Here is a 14,090-nt window from a genome sequence, read left to right as displayed (position 1 = left end):
CCCTGTGTGATTTTACTACCCCATCTCCTATTTTACTTTTGAGAGACCTGTTTTGCGAACCTACCTACTCTTCCATTACCCTGAATAGACTATTTCGTTCCTACAGCTTCAGAGGCCACTTTGCTCCAAATCTACTTCTATTACTTCCATATTTAAAAAATACCACAATAGGGGCACCTGGATGGCTCAGGTCATGATCTCAGGATCTCAGGATCCTGGGATCGAGCCTGGCATCAGGCTCCCTGCTTAGCAGGAAGCCTGCTTCTCCCTCTCTCACTTCCCGTTTGTGTTCCCTCTCTTGCTGTCTGTCAAATAACAAATAAAATCTTTTAAAAAAAAAGATTTATAAAAAAATACAACAAAAACCAGGATACAAATGACTAGTGGAGGTAACACTAAATGAAATACATCCACACTATACTGCAATTAGCCTTAATTAATAGACAGGAGCTAGTACCTTAATGCCAATTGATGATGAATATGCCATTTCTTACATTGATTTGGTTGAGAAAGGTTAGACAGGAAGGGGAATCACCGATTGATAGAAAAGACACGTAAACACCAAAACACACTTAGCTACCTTCAATACTGCACTGAGTTGGCAGGGATGCTTATCCTCAAATGATAAAATAGATGTTAAGCACAGAGGTATTTTTGTCAATTTAGCAGAACATTGTTGTGTTATATGAAACCTACCTTTACAGTATTTACAAAATATCTTTAGAAGACTCACTTCATTATAAAGGAGTCTCATTACCTCAACTATCACTGTTAAAGCCACTTCATTCCAATATCCCATTCTCCAGACAGGTTAACTTTACTAGAAATGGACTCCATGTTATGATTGCCTGTGAGCCAAATCTGGTGTTATTACATTTTCATTCTTCCACTGTTCCTTTGCCATGCTGTACAAATACCTCTACTGTCTAAAGCTCAAATCTCACAGGTGCCTGGCTCTGTTGCTAGGGCTGTTTCTTATCTAGAAGATGGAATAATATTCACTTTCATAGATTATGAAAATTAAGAAAGTCTAGGTTCTGGTCTGGCATGTAAGGAGCTTACAAACTGCCAATGCCACATCACTCCAACAACAACAACAACAACAACAAATCAGACAAGTGGATACAGAAAATCAAAACTTACCAGAGCAGAAACCCATGAGCAGAACCAGTGCTGGGGTAGGAAAACCTGCACTGTAACTGACAGACAGCTGGAGGCTCAATATGGACAAGACTGAGTTAAGACTGAGGGCCACTACCTCTATCTTCAAGAGCTCTACCACCACGTCTATCTGCACCTCTATCTAGCACCACTTCTATCTTCAAGAGCTCTACCAGGTCCTCACAGAACATATCAGGAGAAAAATCAGCCCATGCTTCTAACGGGGAGGGAAAAGGAGGCCTGCACTCAGGAGAAACTTTTGCCAGAGCCAACCTGCAGAGGTTTTACCAGAGCCTAACCTATCTGAACAAATGGAAATACTCAAATCCAAATGCTTTAGCCTATTACATGGAGGAAGGGAAATATACAACCTCATCTCCCTCTTGCCATCCTGTCCCACCTAAAGTGAAGGAGGATGACACCAAGAGGCACTGTGAACTGCAAATTAAAACAAAACATACCCCTCTACACCTATTAGAATGGGAAAATCCAAAACACTGGCAATATCAAATGTGGAGCAACAAGAAATCTTACTCACCACTGGTGGGAATATAATGTGGCACAGGCACTCTAAGACAATTTGGCAGTTTCCTCCAAAACTAAACAAACTCTTACCACATCTGATCTAGCAACTGTGTTCCATGGTATTTACCTCAAGGAGGTGAAAACTTCTGTCCACCCAAAAACCTACAAGTGGATATTCAGGGCAGCTTTATTCATAAGTACCCAAATTTGAAAGCAACCAAGATGTCCTTTAGTGGGTGAAAGGATAAACTGTGGTATATCAAGACCACAGAATACTATTCAGTGCCAAAAAGAAATGAGCTATCACACCATGGGTAGACACAGAGGAACCTTAATTGCATATTACTAAATGAAAGGTGACAATCTATAAAGGCCCTATGCTGTAGGATTCCAATTACATGACATTCTGGAAAAGTCAAATCTATGATGACAATAAAACGATCAGTAGTTTCCAGGGGTTAGGAGGAGGGAGGAATGAACAGGTAAAGCACAGAGGATTTTTAGGCCAGGGAAACTATTCTGAATGATGCTATAATGGTGGATCTATCTCATTATACCTTTATTCAAACTCGGAGTGTACACAAAGAGCAAACCCTAATACAAACTATGGACTTTGGAAGATAATGATGTTTCAATGTAAGTTCATTTAAAACAAACAAACAAACAAAAGGTTCATGTGGTCACATCAAAATCCCAGCTAGCTTATTTACAGAAAATGACAGCTGATTCTAAAATTCATATGGAATTAAAAGGGACCAAGAATAGTCAAAACAATGTTGAGTAAGAACAAAGTTGGAAAATTCACACTTCTGATTTCAAAACTTATTACAGAATTAGTGTAGTACTAGCATTAAGGATAGACATAAAAATCAATGGAACATAACTGAAGAGTCCAGAAATAAACCCTTGCATTAATGGATGATTGATTTCAGGCAGGAATGCCAAGACAATGGGGAAAGAATGTTCTTTTCAACAAATGGTGCTATAACAATAGGATAGTCACTTGCAAAAGAATAAATTTGGGCCTTACATAAAAATTAACTCAAAATGGGGGCACCTGGGTGGCTCAGTGGGTTAAGCCTCTGTCTTCAGCTCAGGTCATGATTCCAGGGTCCTGGGATCAAGCCCCACATCGCATCGGGCTCTCTGCTCAGCAGGGAGCCTGCTTTCCCCTCTCTCTCTGCCTGCCTCTCTGCCTACTTGTGATCTGTCAGATAAATAAATAAAATCTTAAAAAAAAAAATTAACTCAAAATGGATCTGTACCTAAAATGTGAGAACCAGAAATAAAACACAAGAGTAAATCTTTGTGACTGTGGATCAGGCAAAACTTTTTTTTAGACACAACATCAAAAACTCAAAACAACAGAAGAATAAATTGGACTTCATAAGATAACTTCTGTGCTTCAAATACCACCACCAAAAAAGTAAAAAAACAAACAAACAAAAAACACAAAAGGGGAGAAAACTTTTGCAAGTCATACCTTACATGGGACTAGAATATATAAAGAACTCTTGCAATTCAATAATAAAAACAGCTCAATTAAAAATAGGTAAAGGATTTGAATAGATACCTCTCCAGAGAAGATACACAAATGGCCAACAAGCATATGAAAAGATGCTCAACATTATTAGTCTTTAGGGAAATGCAATCAAAACAACGAGATACCACTTTGTAGCCACTAAGATGGCTATAATAAAAAAGATAATAAGATTTGGCAACCAATGTACAGAAAGTGCAACTCCTATGCACTGGGGGTGGGAGTGTAAAATGGTGAAAGTGATTTGGGAATGGTTTGGTAGTTCCTCAAAAGGTTAAACATGGGGGCTCCTGGGTGGCTCAGTGGGTTAGGGCCTCTGCTTTCGGCTCAGGTCATGATCCCAGGGTCCTGGGATCGAGCCCCACATCGGGCTCTCTGCTCAGCAAGGAGCCTGCTTCCCCCCTCTCTCTGCCTGCCTCTCTGCCTACTTGTGATCTCTCTATATAAAAAAAAAAAAAAAAGGTTAAACATGGAATTACATGACATGGCAATTCCACTAGTAGGTGTACACCAAAGAGAAATGAAAACACATCCACATAAAAACTTGTATGCAAATGTTCTTAGCAGCATTCTAACAGCCAAAAAGCAGAAACCCAAATGTTCATTAACTGAACAATGGCTAAACAAAATGTGGTAGACTAGACAATGGACTATTTAACAATAAAAAGGAATGAAGTCCTAATACATGCTACAACACAGATGAATTCTGAAAACATTGTGCTAAGTGAAAGAGGCCAGTCACAAAAGACCATATACTAGTATGCACATTGGTATGCATTCCCATGAGGGAAATGCAAGTTAAAACCACAATGAGGGCACCTGGGTGGCTCAGTCGGTAAAGTGTCTGCCTTAGGCTCAGGCTGCGATCCCAGGGTCCTGAGACTGGGTTCCCCATCAGGTTCCCTGCTCAGCAGGGAGCCTGCCTCTCCCTCTCTCTTTACCCTTCCTCCCTACTTGTGCTCTCTCTCAAATAAATAAAATCTTAAAAAAAAAAAGCCACAATGAAAAACTTCTAAACATTTATCAAAATGTCTAACATAAAAGAGACTGTAATGCAAAGTGTTAGTATGTAGAAATGTAGATGTAGAAATACTAGGTGTTAGTATGGATGCAGAGCAATTAGAACTACATAGCTGATAGGAGTATAAGCTGCTGGAATCACTTTGGAAAACTGTCAATTTATTTTGAAATACATCAACAAATAAGATGGACTGATAAAGTGTTAAACCAAATACAGCAAAATGTATAGAATCTAAGTCACAGAAATATGGATGTTCAAAAAATTCTGTCAATTTCTCTTTATTTTTGAGAATTTCTGTAATTAAATATTGTGGGAAAAACCATGTACCCAAAATAAGTAGTGTGTATGATATGTACATAAAAAGAATGGTCAAAGCAGATTTATACAACCAAAAGCTAAAAGAAGCCAGTATACATCAATAGTAGACTGCATTAGAAAAATTAGAAAAAAAAGTTAAATGTGTATCTATACAATTGAATACTGTACAGCAATGAAAAACAAACTACTGCTACATAAATATAAATGAATTTCACAAAATGTTGAACTATTTAAGTTCAAAACAAGACAAAACAAGTATGGTGATAAGGTCAGAACAGTGGTTATCTTTGGGGACAGGGTACTGACTACTGAAGGACATATGAGGAAGACTCTGGGGGTTGGAAATAGGCTATATCTTGATGGTAATTATAATATAGAAAAGTTCACTGGACTACATAGTTAAGCTACTTCTAGTTATAGTGTTAAAGATATACCCTTCATTGTACATAATCAGTAAGGTTTATTTAAACACACATATATTACTACATTTCAATGTACAAGATTATAAAACTCAAAATTCATGTTCACTTACTGATTACTATTTTGGATCTAAGCTCCCCCACTCACAGTTTAATCAGGGCAAGCTCTTTTGCTTTTATTCCTTTCTTACACTGATGTTCATGTACGACTTCACTTAGTCTTCAGAAGCTAAAAAGTAAATCTCTGATTCACTGCCCTGTCACAAATTGATCCCAACTTCAAAAGTCTACAGCAATTTGATACTTAATTATATACCGTTTCATACCAAACTAATAAACAGTTCATGCATATACATTAATCTCATCCCCTTAACTAAAATGGTAGCTCCTTAGGGGTAAAGGGCTTGTTTTCCTTTCCCCTGGGTGCCTAATATGAACTTGCTGATTGATAGCAGAAAATGGTTATGGAGGATCCTGGTTTCTATCCTAAAGCCTTACTTACTCAGTTTATGATAAACTGCTTTTCCCCCCACAAATAATAATTAAAGTCATAAAAAATTACATGTCATTTTAACTTACTGTGTCAGTTATAAAAGTTTCACTCTTCTTAAAGCCATTCAGTTTCATAAGAATTCAGAAAATTTTCAACAAATTAAGTAACAAATATATCTGGAGAACTGCTTTCTTCATTCCCACACTTTCATATACCTTAGCTAATTTACTGTATGCTCTCTGGATTAAGTTACAAGATAATTAATTACTCAACTGGCCTCTGGTAGCACACTCCAGGATGGCTATATAATTACAGGATAGGTATATGTGCATTCATATCCAACTGAACTCAAAAGTATTCTTAGGCACCTGGGTGGCTCAGTGGGTTAAGCCTCTGCCTTCGGCTCAGGTCATGTTCTCAGGGTCCTAGGATCAAGGCCTGCATCAGGCTCTCTGCTCAGCAGGGAGCCTGCTTCTCCCTCTCTCTCTCTGCCTGGCTCTCTGCCTACTTGTGATCTCTGTCTGTCAAATAAATAAATAAAATCTTTAAAAAAGGCCGGGGGGGCGGGGGCTGGATGGCTCAGTGGGTTAAAGCCTCTGCCTTTGGCTCAGGTCATGATCCCAGGGTCCTGATATTGAGCCCTGGAGCCCTGCATCCGGCTCTCTGCTCAGCAGGGAGCCTGCTTCCTCCTCTCTGCTCAGCAGGGAGCCTGCTTCCTCCTCTCTCTGCTGGCTTCTCTGCCTACTTGTGATCTCTGTCTGTCAAATAAATAAATAAAATCTTAAAAAAAAAAAGTATTCTTGATCCATTAAAATAAGGAACTCTTAAGACTTCAAAAGCAACATACCATAAAGCCAAACTGAATATCAAAATCAAAAGGTCAGGCAGATTATCCAAGAGTCGAATATATTTAATTCTCCCTTATCACTTTACTTTTCAATTACATGCAGCAATCGCTTTTGCCATCAAAAACATAGACTCTGGCTGTCTATTAGCCAGTTTTTCCTTATATCTTTCATTCACATTTCAACTTTAAGTCCTTAGTATCTCCACCACTTCATTTATATCACAATTGCAAAAATCCTGAATTCTGAGCATACTATTATCATAAATATTTATTACTGGTAAGGAATCAACTTCTATAAATTACTTGTTACAGCCTATTTTTTAATAATCTATTTGAATACAGGACAGAAATACATCATCCTCTTTGCTTGAAGGAAGGTTATACATAGAAGACAATTATATTCAAAAATGGCTCCTGGCAAGATGACAAATATAACTTGTAACGTTTATTTACAATTATCTTTCATTCCCCTCCTCATTTACAGAATTTAACTTGGCTAAGACACAGTAAAGACAGAAGACAAAAGAGAAAAAGTGGCACAAGTTGAAGAAAAATGTCAGAGAGAACCTATACTAGTCATTTTGTGACAGTTTTTCTATTTAGAAGCCAAATAAGATCTTAAAAAAAAAAAAGAATTTCATTCTACCCAAAGTATTATATTAAGATTTTAATAGATCAAATTTTTACAATAAAATACGGAGATTTCTAGAAAGTATTAGCTAAAAAATATTTTAAGGAAGTCAATTTCTCAGATCTTATGCACCAAGTAACTCATTACCCCTATCTTCTTAAGTTACCCTATAATTAGCTCTAGAATTAAACACTGACACACAAACTGTCCTACTCTTAATGGTACATACATTCTTAATGGCAAAGAATCAGCCTTAATTAAAGGACATCCAGAGTGGGTTTCAGGTATAAATTAAACCCCTGCAACAATGGTGACAAATAAGAAAAAACAAAAACAAGGCAAGCTGAACTATAGAACACAAACCAAACTCAAATGAAAAAACTCATGTACTTTATAAATAAGAAGTAATAGAACAAAAAAGAACCAAAAAAACCCACGATTCTGGGACAATTTATATAGATGCAAGAAGAACCACAGAATTTCACACTCTTACAGAAAAATGCAATTAACTGATTTTCACATTTATTCTATTTGAGTGCCTGCTATGTGAAAAGCATAATTCTAGCAATGCAAAGCTGAATCATCAGAGTTGGAGCCTAGCAGAGGAGATATGACATTGTTATAAATAAAATCAAACAGGAAGGGTAAAGTGTCCTAAGAATGGTAAACAAAGTGCTAAAGGAGTTCAGATTACTATGTTATTCAAATTGGGGGAAATCAGAAATGGAGTCATGGTATAGAAGCTGGACCTTGAAACTCTGAACCTATACTGGGAACAATTATGGGAAAAGAATTCTGGGCAATGTGAACGAAGAACAAAGGCGGAGGCTGGAGCAGAAGGCATATATAGAATATATTTGACTAGCGTATAAGTTGTATACAAGACTACAAAAAAGCTGTAAAAGTACGTAAGTAGCCAGATCATGATTCTGATTGCTAATATAGAGACCTTCAGTAATAAGTCATGAAGAATCATTAAGGATTAAGAGGAAAGGGATCTGATCTGGAGAGATTTATCAAGCACTGAGGAATGAAATGAATGGGGAAGAGAGGAGACATCAATTAGGTTACCATGAGAAGTAATAAGGACCTCAATCATGGTGCTAACTGTAAGAGAGAGAAGGCACAGTTCTAAGTTAGGCACTAGGATCTACAATGTGCAGGATGCCATTACATTCAACTGAGAGATTTTTAAAATATCTTTTTAAGACATTATTCTCATTTTTAAAAAAGACTCATTTATTTATGAGAAAGTGCACACCCAAGAGTGGGGGCAGGGGCAAAGGGAGGGAATCTCAAGCAGACTCCCTACCAAGTACATAGCCTGTAGTGGGGCTCACTCTCACAATTCTGAGATCATGACCTGAGCAGAAATCAAGAGCTGGATGCTAAGGTGACTGAGCCACCCAAGGGCCCCCACATCATTCTCATTTTTAAAAAAATCGTAATCTGGAAAAACAATCACTGTTAAAGCACTAAGAGCTAATTAATCATGCAATATGATTTCCAGATAAATACTACAAACAAAAATATAACAAAAATGGCCAGGGGAGGCTTTATTAAAGAGGCTGGACCTGATCTGCACCTTTATGAAAAGACAGAACATAAAGAGGCGAGGGATAAAATTTCACACAAAGGGAATTTTAAGTTAAATAACTTAATAAGATGAAGATATGCAAAATAAGGATTGAAGTAATTTCCACCAAAAAGGTAGAGAAAACATAATACATAAAAAAATCTTCATATACTCGAATTTTTCATAGTTATTAAAAAAAAACAAGGTATTATTATTATTACAGCTTTAAATAGTTAAAAATAAGTATTTTATTACATTCTAGACTTAAAGAAAGGTTACTTTTAATGAGTTCTATAGGAAACCTTGAACCTTTATTCAGTCACAATTTGAAATATCCAAAATGTTTTGTTATTCATGAAAGAAATTCCTCAACACACAACATAATCTGATAAACTCTTCGTATTCATGTAACTGACAACCAGGATTTGAATTCATATCCATCTGACTCCAAAACCAGAGCTACACCTGCACTCACTGCTGTATTAACTTATCTTCTTTTGATTTTAAAATCCCAAATGAATTAATCACAAAGTATAGGACAGGAGGAAGAGATCAGTAAATCTCAAACTACATAGTTACTACAAAACTTGAAATTCCAATCTTTGTATTTATATAAACAGACACAGTACACAGAAATACTATAAAGTGGCTTTTGTTGCTGTTCAATGAATATTAAGCTCTTTTTAACAAAGTGCTATTCTTGAAATAGCCTATGACAAATGGGAGGGGTGGGACTTAAGAGTGTCAGTACCCCACTCAGGTCCTTCAACCTGTTCACACATTTCTTTCAGCACTGGGTAACCAACTGGCCTTTCCTCTTATGGACATTCATCCTCCAGCCTTTCATGGTTTATCTTCCCTCTAAGACCACCCTTGATGGGCAGATTTCCTTTGTATTCTTTTCAAACATTCAGGAAGGACAGAGTAGAGGGTGTGCCCAATTTCTTTGTTTTTACCTTATAATTCAAAAAAAGCTCTAACCTCTTTCCTCCCATTTCTTTAAGGACAAAGATTCAAATACTTTCTCATAAAATAAACATTTTGTTATAGACTATATATACAGAGTTTAAAAAAAACCTAAATTATTTTATAATTACTTTAAACCAATTCCTATATTAATATTCTGAAATTTGATTTCTAGGATTGATTCCTTAAAAACGATCCATACTAAAGGAAAGAAGGCACTAGGAAGATGCATAGTTCTTACAAAACATTAAATTGCATTGGCCTCAAATATATTAATTCATTTAAAAGAAATCCATTCATTCAACCAATAACTGAGTGTCTAATGTGTGCAAGTTACTGTTCAACAATTAAAAAAAACTCCTTTCCTCAAGGAGCTGAGCCGTGGTGGGAGAACACAGATAATAAGCAATAAACATAATAAGTAAAAAGACTGTTAGAAACTGATAAATGCCGTGGGGAAAAAAATAGAACAGGGTAAGGAAGAATTCCAGGGTGTTAGGGCAGGTTGTAATTTTAAATAGGGTGTTCACAAAGGGTTTATGAAGGTGTCATTTGAGTAGACTTGAGGGAAGTAAGGGAGTCAGCCATGGTAATACCTGGGGAAGACTACTCCAGGCATAAAAACAACCAGAGCAAAGGTCCTGGAGTATCCTAGGAACAAGTAGGCCAGAGAGGCTAAAAGGGTTGCCAGCAGGGGAAGAGTAGTAAGAGATGGGTCAAGAGAGGTTATGTGTAGGGGTATATAGATTATGTAGGGTTTATGGGACACTAAGGAATTTGGCTTTTACTATAAATGAAATAAGGATCCACATGAAATGAGGATCCAAAGAAGGCTGAGCTAAGTGACATGATCTCTTTTACCAGAATGACTGCTGCGTTAAGAACAGACTATAAGGAAGGCAAGGGTGAACACACTGAGACCAGTTAGGAGGATACTGACGAAACACAGGAAAGAAACAGGTACTTCCTATAAACTTTAACCATAATGGCTCAGCGTTTTACTTTTTTTTTTTAAGATTTTATTTATTTATTTGACAGACGGAGATCACAAGTAGGCAGAGAAGAGGAGGATGCAGGCTCCCTGCTGAGCAGAGAGCCCGATGTGGGGCTTGATCACAGGACCCTGAGATCATGACTTGAGCCGAGGGCAGAGGCTTTAACCCACTGAGCCACCCAGGTGCCCCTCAGCATTTTACTTTTTAAGCTTAAGTTAAAACAAATCTGTCAGATCCTGCTAACAGGAAATAACTAGAACTTAGAAGTTTACTATATAGAGCTCTTGGCATATTTGTACATCATGCAACATAAAAACAAAGGCCATCTTTTAACAACCCACTACAGAAAAATACTTAGTGTGTTCCTTTATAATCAGCTATTCCCTTTATGAAATTTTTAAAAATCCTACCGCAGCTGAGACTATTCTTTAAAGAAATAAGCTATTATTCCTGTAGCTCTTTTAATTATATACTTTTTTGAATAAAAAAGTGCTAACTTCTGTCCACTGAAAATATAAATTATTCCCGTGGTGTTTCTCAGATCATTTAATCATTTTAATAAATCTTATTTCCTTTGGGAGGAGATGAAGCTTTTTCTTTTAATGCTCCCATTTTTAAAATTTTCTTTCAATTGATACCAAATTTGCTTATCAGTATCTGTGTCATTCACTTCAGGAAAGAGCAACCACAAAAAGTCCCACTGTCACAAATAAACATGTTTCAAAAAAATGTTCCTTCATGATACCAAAAAAATTCTCATTATCATCTAGTTCTTCTAGAAAAAGCAAATACAATTCCCAAAAATTCTAGTTATCCTTACACTGTATTATCATAAGGGTAACAGAAAAAGGGCAGTTAAAATATTCAATTTGCCTGGAAAGGATTAGGGAGCATGGAAGGAGGTTTTGAAATAAAAATCATACCTCTAAAAAAATCTGCTCATGAAACTGAAATAAGATATTGTCCTATAATAATTGAGGGAAATGAAGAGTGAAATATAAACAATTTGCTTGCTTCAAAGATTCAGAAAGATGAAAAGACTTACCCTGTGACAATTTTTGGAAGAAACAGGTGTGTAAACTTAAAACACATGGTACTGAATTCAAATTCACTAATTCATTCAACATTTCAGTGCCAATAATTTCACGAAGCATTGAGGACATAGTCCTTGTCCTCAAGGTCTTATAGTCTTCATTTATCCTAAAAGTTACCAAGTATTTACTATGAGCCGGATACTGGGGACATAACAGCATAACAGGTGACACAGGTCCATCCCAGCAAGCAGCTTACACTGGAGGAAGAAGGAAATGCCTTAATGATGAAACATACATAACACCCAAGTGTTCTATATGCGGCTTATGGAAGAGGGGGGGTGGTACACAAACAACTGAATGATGGATTTACAGCAGGAGGGAGAAGAATATAGAGATTTGGGAGAGAGGTGATAGGAAAGCCGAGTCTTTAAAGAGGATTAGATGTTCACCTGGCTGACCTCGGGGGAAGGAATCCTAGCAGAGGGAGCAGCTGGAGCAAAGGCAAAGAGATATGAGAACAGTTGTGTATTTGGTAGGCCTGGAATACACAATATGAAAGATAAATCATGGAGGCTTCTGTAGGCCACAATTAAGACTGAACTTTATTGGTATGTATGAAAGGACCCTGAGGGTTTTATTCAGAAAACCAACATATGTGATCAGGTTTTTCTGGTGCGATGAGACACTGGTTTACAAAGAAATGAGAAAAGAATAACACTAGATAATGATGTCACCACATGAAAAAACAAAGGAGACTGCCCAGTTAGAAAATTAAACCCCCTTCAGGAAAATAATTAAGCCACTTAACTATCCAAGCCCCTCTGGAAAAAAGTTTTTAACCAGTATCATTGAAAACTGAAAGATAAAGGAAAGGTTTTTATATATATTATGGATTATAACATCTTCATATCTGTTTTGAGTTCAAGAGGTCTTAGCTTTTTATTAATTGTGCAAAAATGTACGGGACCCATGACTGCAGTACAAAAAGCAATGAAATTGTTTAGGAGCAAGTCTTTGATACAAAGGGAGAACCACGAGTAACAGAAGGCATTTAAGTCAGGTTTAAAGGTTTCCGAAGTTCAAGATACTCAAGTTTTATTGAATCAGCGCGTTTAAAAGGTGTGTCATAGGGGTGGAGCAAAAGGAGGAGGGATTAAAATTAATACATACATATATATATATAAACAACTCTTGATGTCGCTGGGACTAAAATCACCACTTGAAGATCTTTTCTCATGTAGGAGAAATGAACACCTACCAGATCCAATTAACATAAACATACAGGGTACAGGGAGAGGGAGGGAGGAGAGGATGATCATACATGACAATATATATGGGGTGGGGGGACAACCACCTATCCAGAACCCATAATCCAGTTGGCGGCGCGATGAGGAAATCATCCCCAAACCTCACAGCTCAGACTACACGATTTAGACATAAAGGCAGAAAAATGTCATTCCCAAATTCCACAAGCGAACCACCAGTCATTGGCCAAGGGGATATGTTCACATACTAGAATCCTAGAACTCAAAGACAGAATACCATCCCCACATCGTTCTGAAGGGAGGTGAAGGATCTCCCCTGTTCTAGGAATGGGGAGCAATCACCCTCAGTCCCTGCTGTAAGGGGGTCGACGCCCCCCAGGCCAGGCCCTGCAGAGGCCAGGAGCAGTGACAGCCCCGAAGCCCCCTCAACCTCGGCCGGGAGCTGCCACTACTCCTCGCACCCCCTCCTCCCTACACACACCCTCCCCTACCTGATATGGCGGCGGCGGCTCCTGATCCGGCTCCGTCCCTTCGCCAAAACTAGCCCGGTCGGACTGAGACTCGTGAAGCAGGGAGATGTCATCCGAAGTGGGGGATTTGAGGCAGTTCCCCATCTTCCGGGGCTAGAATGTGTGATCTGCGGGAAGAAGAAAGCAGTGGCGGGGTCGTTCGCACGCTCCGCGGTCAGCCTCGGTCAGCCTCGGTCAGCGAGGTGGGGTCGGACAGCAGGCCGGGGCTCAGGCGGCGGCGTTTCCCCCGCCCCCCGGTGCCGCCGAAGGGCCACTCATGCCAGCCCCCGGACTTGGGGGCTCAAGGCTGGGCCGCGGGCTCTGTTGGGGTCGCGGCCGTTGCCTCTTGCGAGGCGGCAATGGGGGGGGGGGGGGCGGGGAGACGAAGCACTTCCCCACCCCGCCCCCCCGCGGGGCGGCGGCGGCCACGGAGCTGCTGGGCCTAATCCAGGTCAGGAGGGGGGGGCGCGGCCGTCGCGGCTGCCTCAGCTGCTGCCTCAGCTGCTGCTGCCCCTGCCGACGCCGGAGCCGCGGCCGCGGGCCTCATCCTACTCCGCCTCAAAGCGGCGGCGGCGGCCAGAACGAGGCCAGCTGCGGTCCTGCGTCACGCCGCCGTGCGTGCTCTGGTCCCGCCCCCGGCGCTGGGAGCCGTAGGCGGCTCCGGCTACGCGGCCGCGCCCCCCTCCCCGCCTCCGGCAGCTGTTCCTGGGGCCGCGTCAGTTTCTGCTTCTCTCTCTGACAGTTGGCACGGTACCTGTCTCAGAAATCCCTCTCCAGTCTCCCGTGCCTC

At 39.4% G+C, this 14,090-nt stretch overlaps 1 protein-coding gene across 1 annotated transcript in view; it reads right to left on the bottom strand.

Annotated features, from left to right (window-relative positions):
• The window catches only part of LOC111143583 (ring finger protein 11), a 41,064-nt gene extending 27,401 nt beyond the window's left edge, over window positions 1-13,663 (bottom strand). The window contains exon 1 of the mRNA XM_022497408.1: window positions 13,283-13,663. Within this exon, the coding sequence (XP_022353116.1) occupies window positions 13,283-13,405 (123 nt within the window). The 5' untranslated portion in view covers window positions 13,406-13,663. The remainder of the gene's footprint in view (window positions 1-13,282) is intronic.
• Between the last annotated feature and the right edge of the window lie 427 nt (window positions 13,664-14,090).

Source organism: Enhydra lutris, unplaced genomic scaffold (assembly GCF_002288905.1).
Source record: "Enhydra lutris kenyoni isolate GAN:26980312 unplaced genomic scaffold, ASM228890v2 scaffoldscaffold9, whole genome shotgun sequence".
Taxonomy (NCBI): Eukaryota; Metazoa; Chordata; class Mammalia; order Carnivora; family Mustelidae; genus Enhydra; species Enhydra lutris.
Note: the sequence above shows the minus strand (reverse complement) of the source record. Positions and strands in the feature narration are given on the sequence as shown.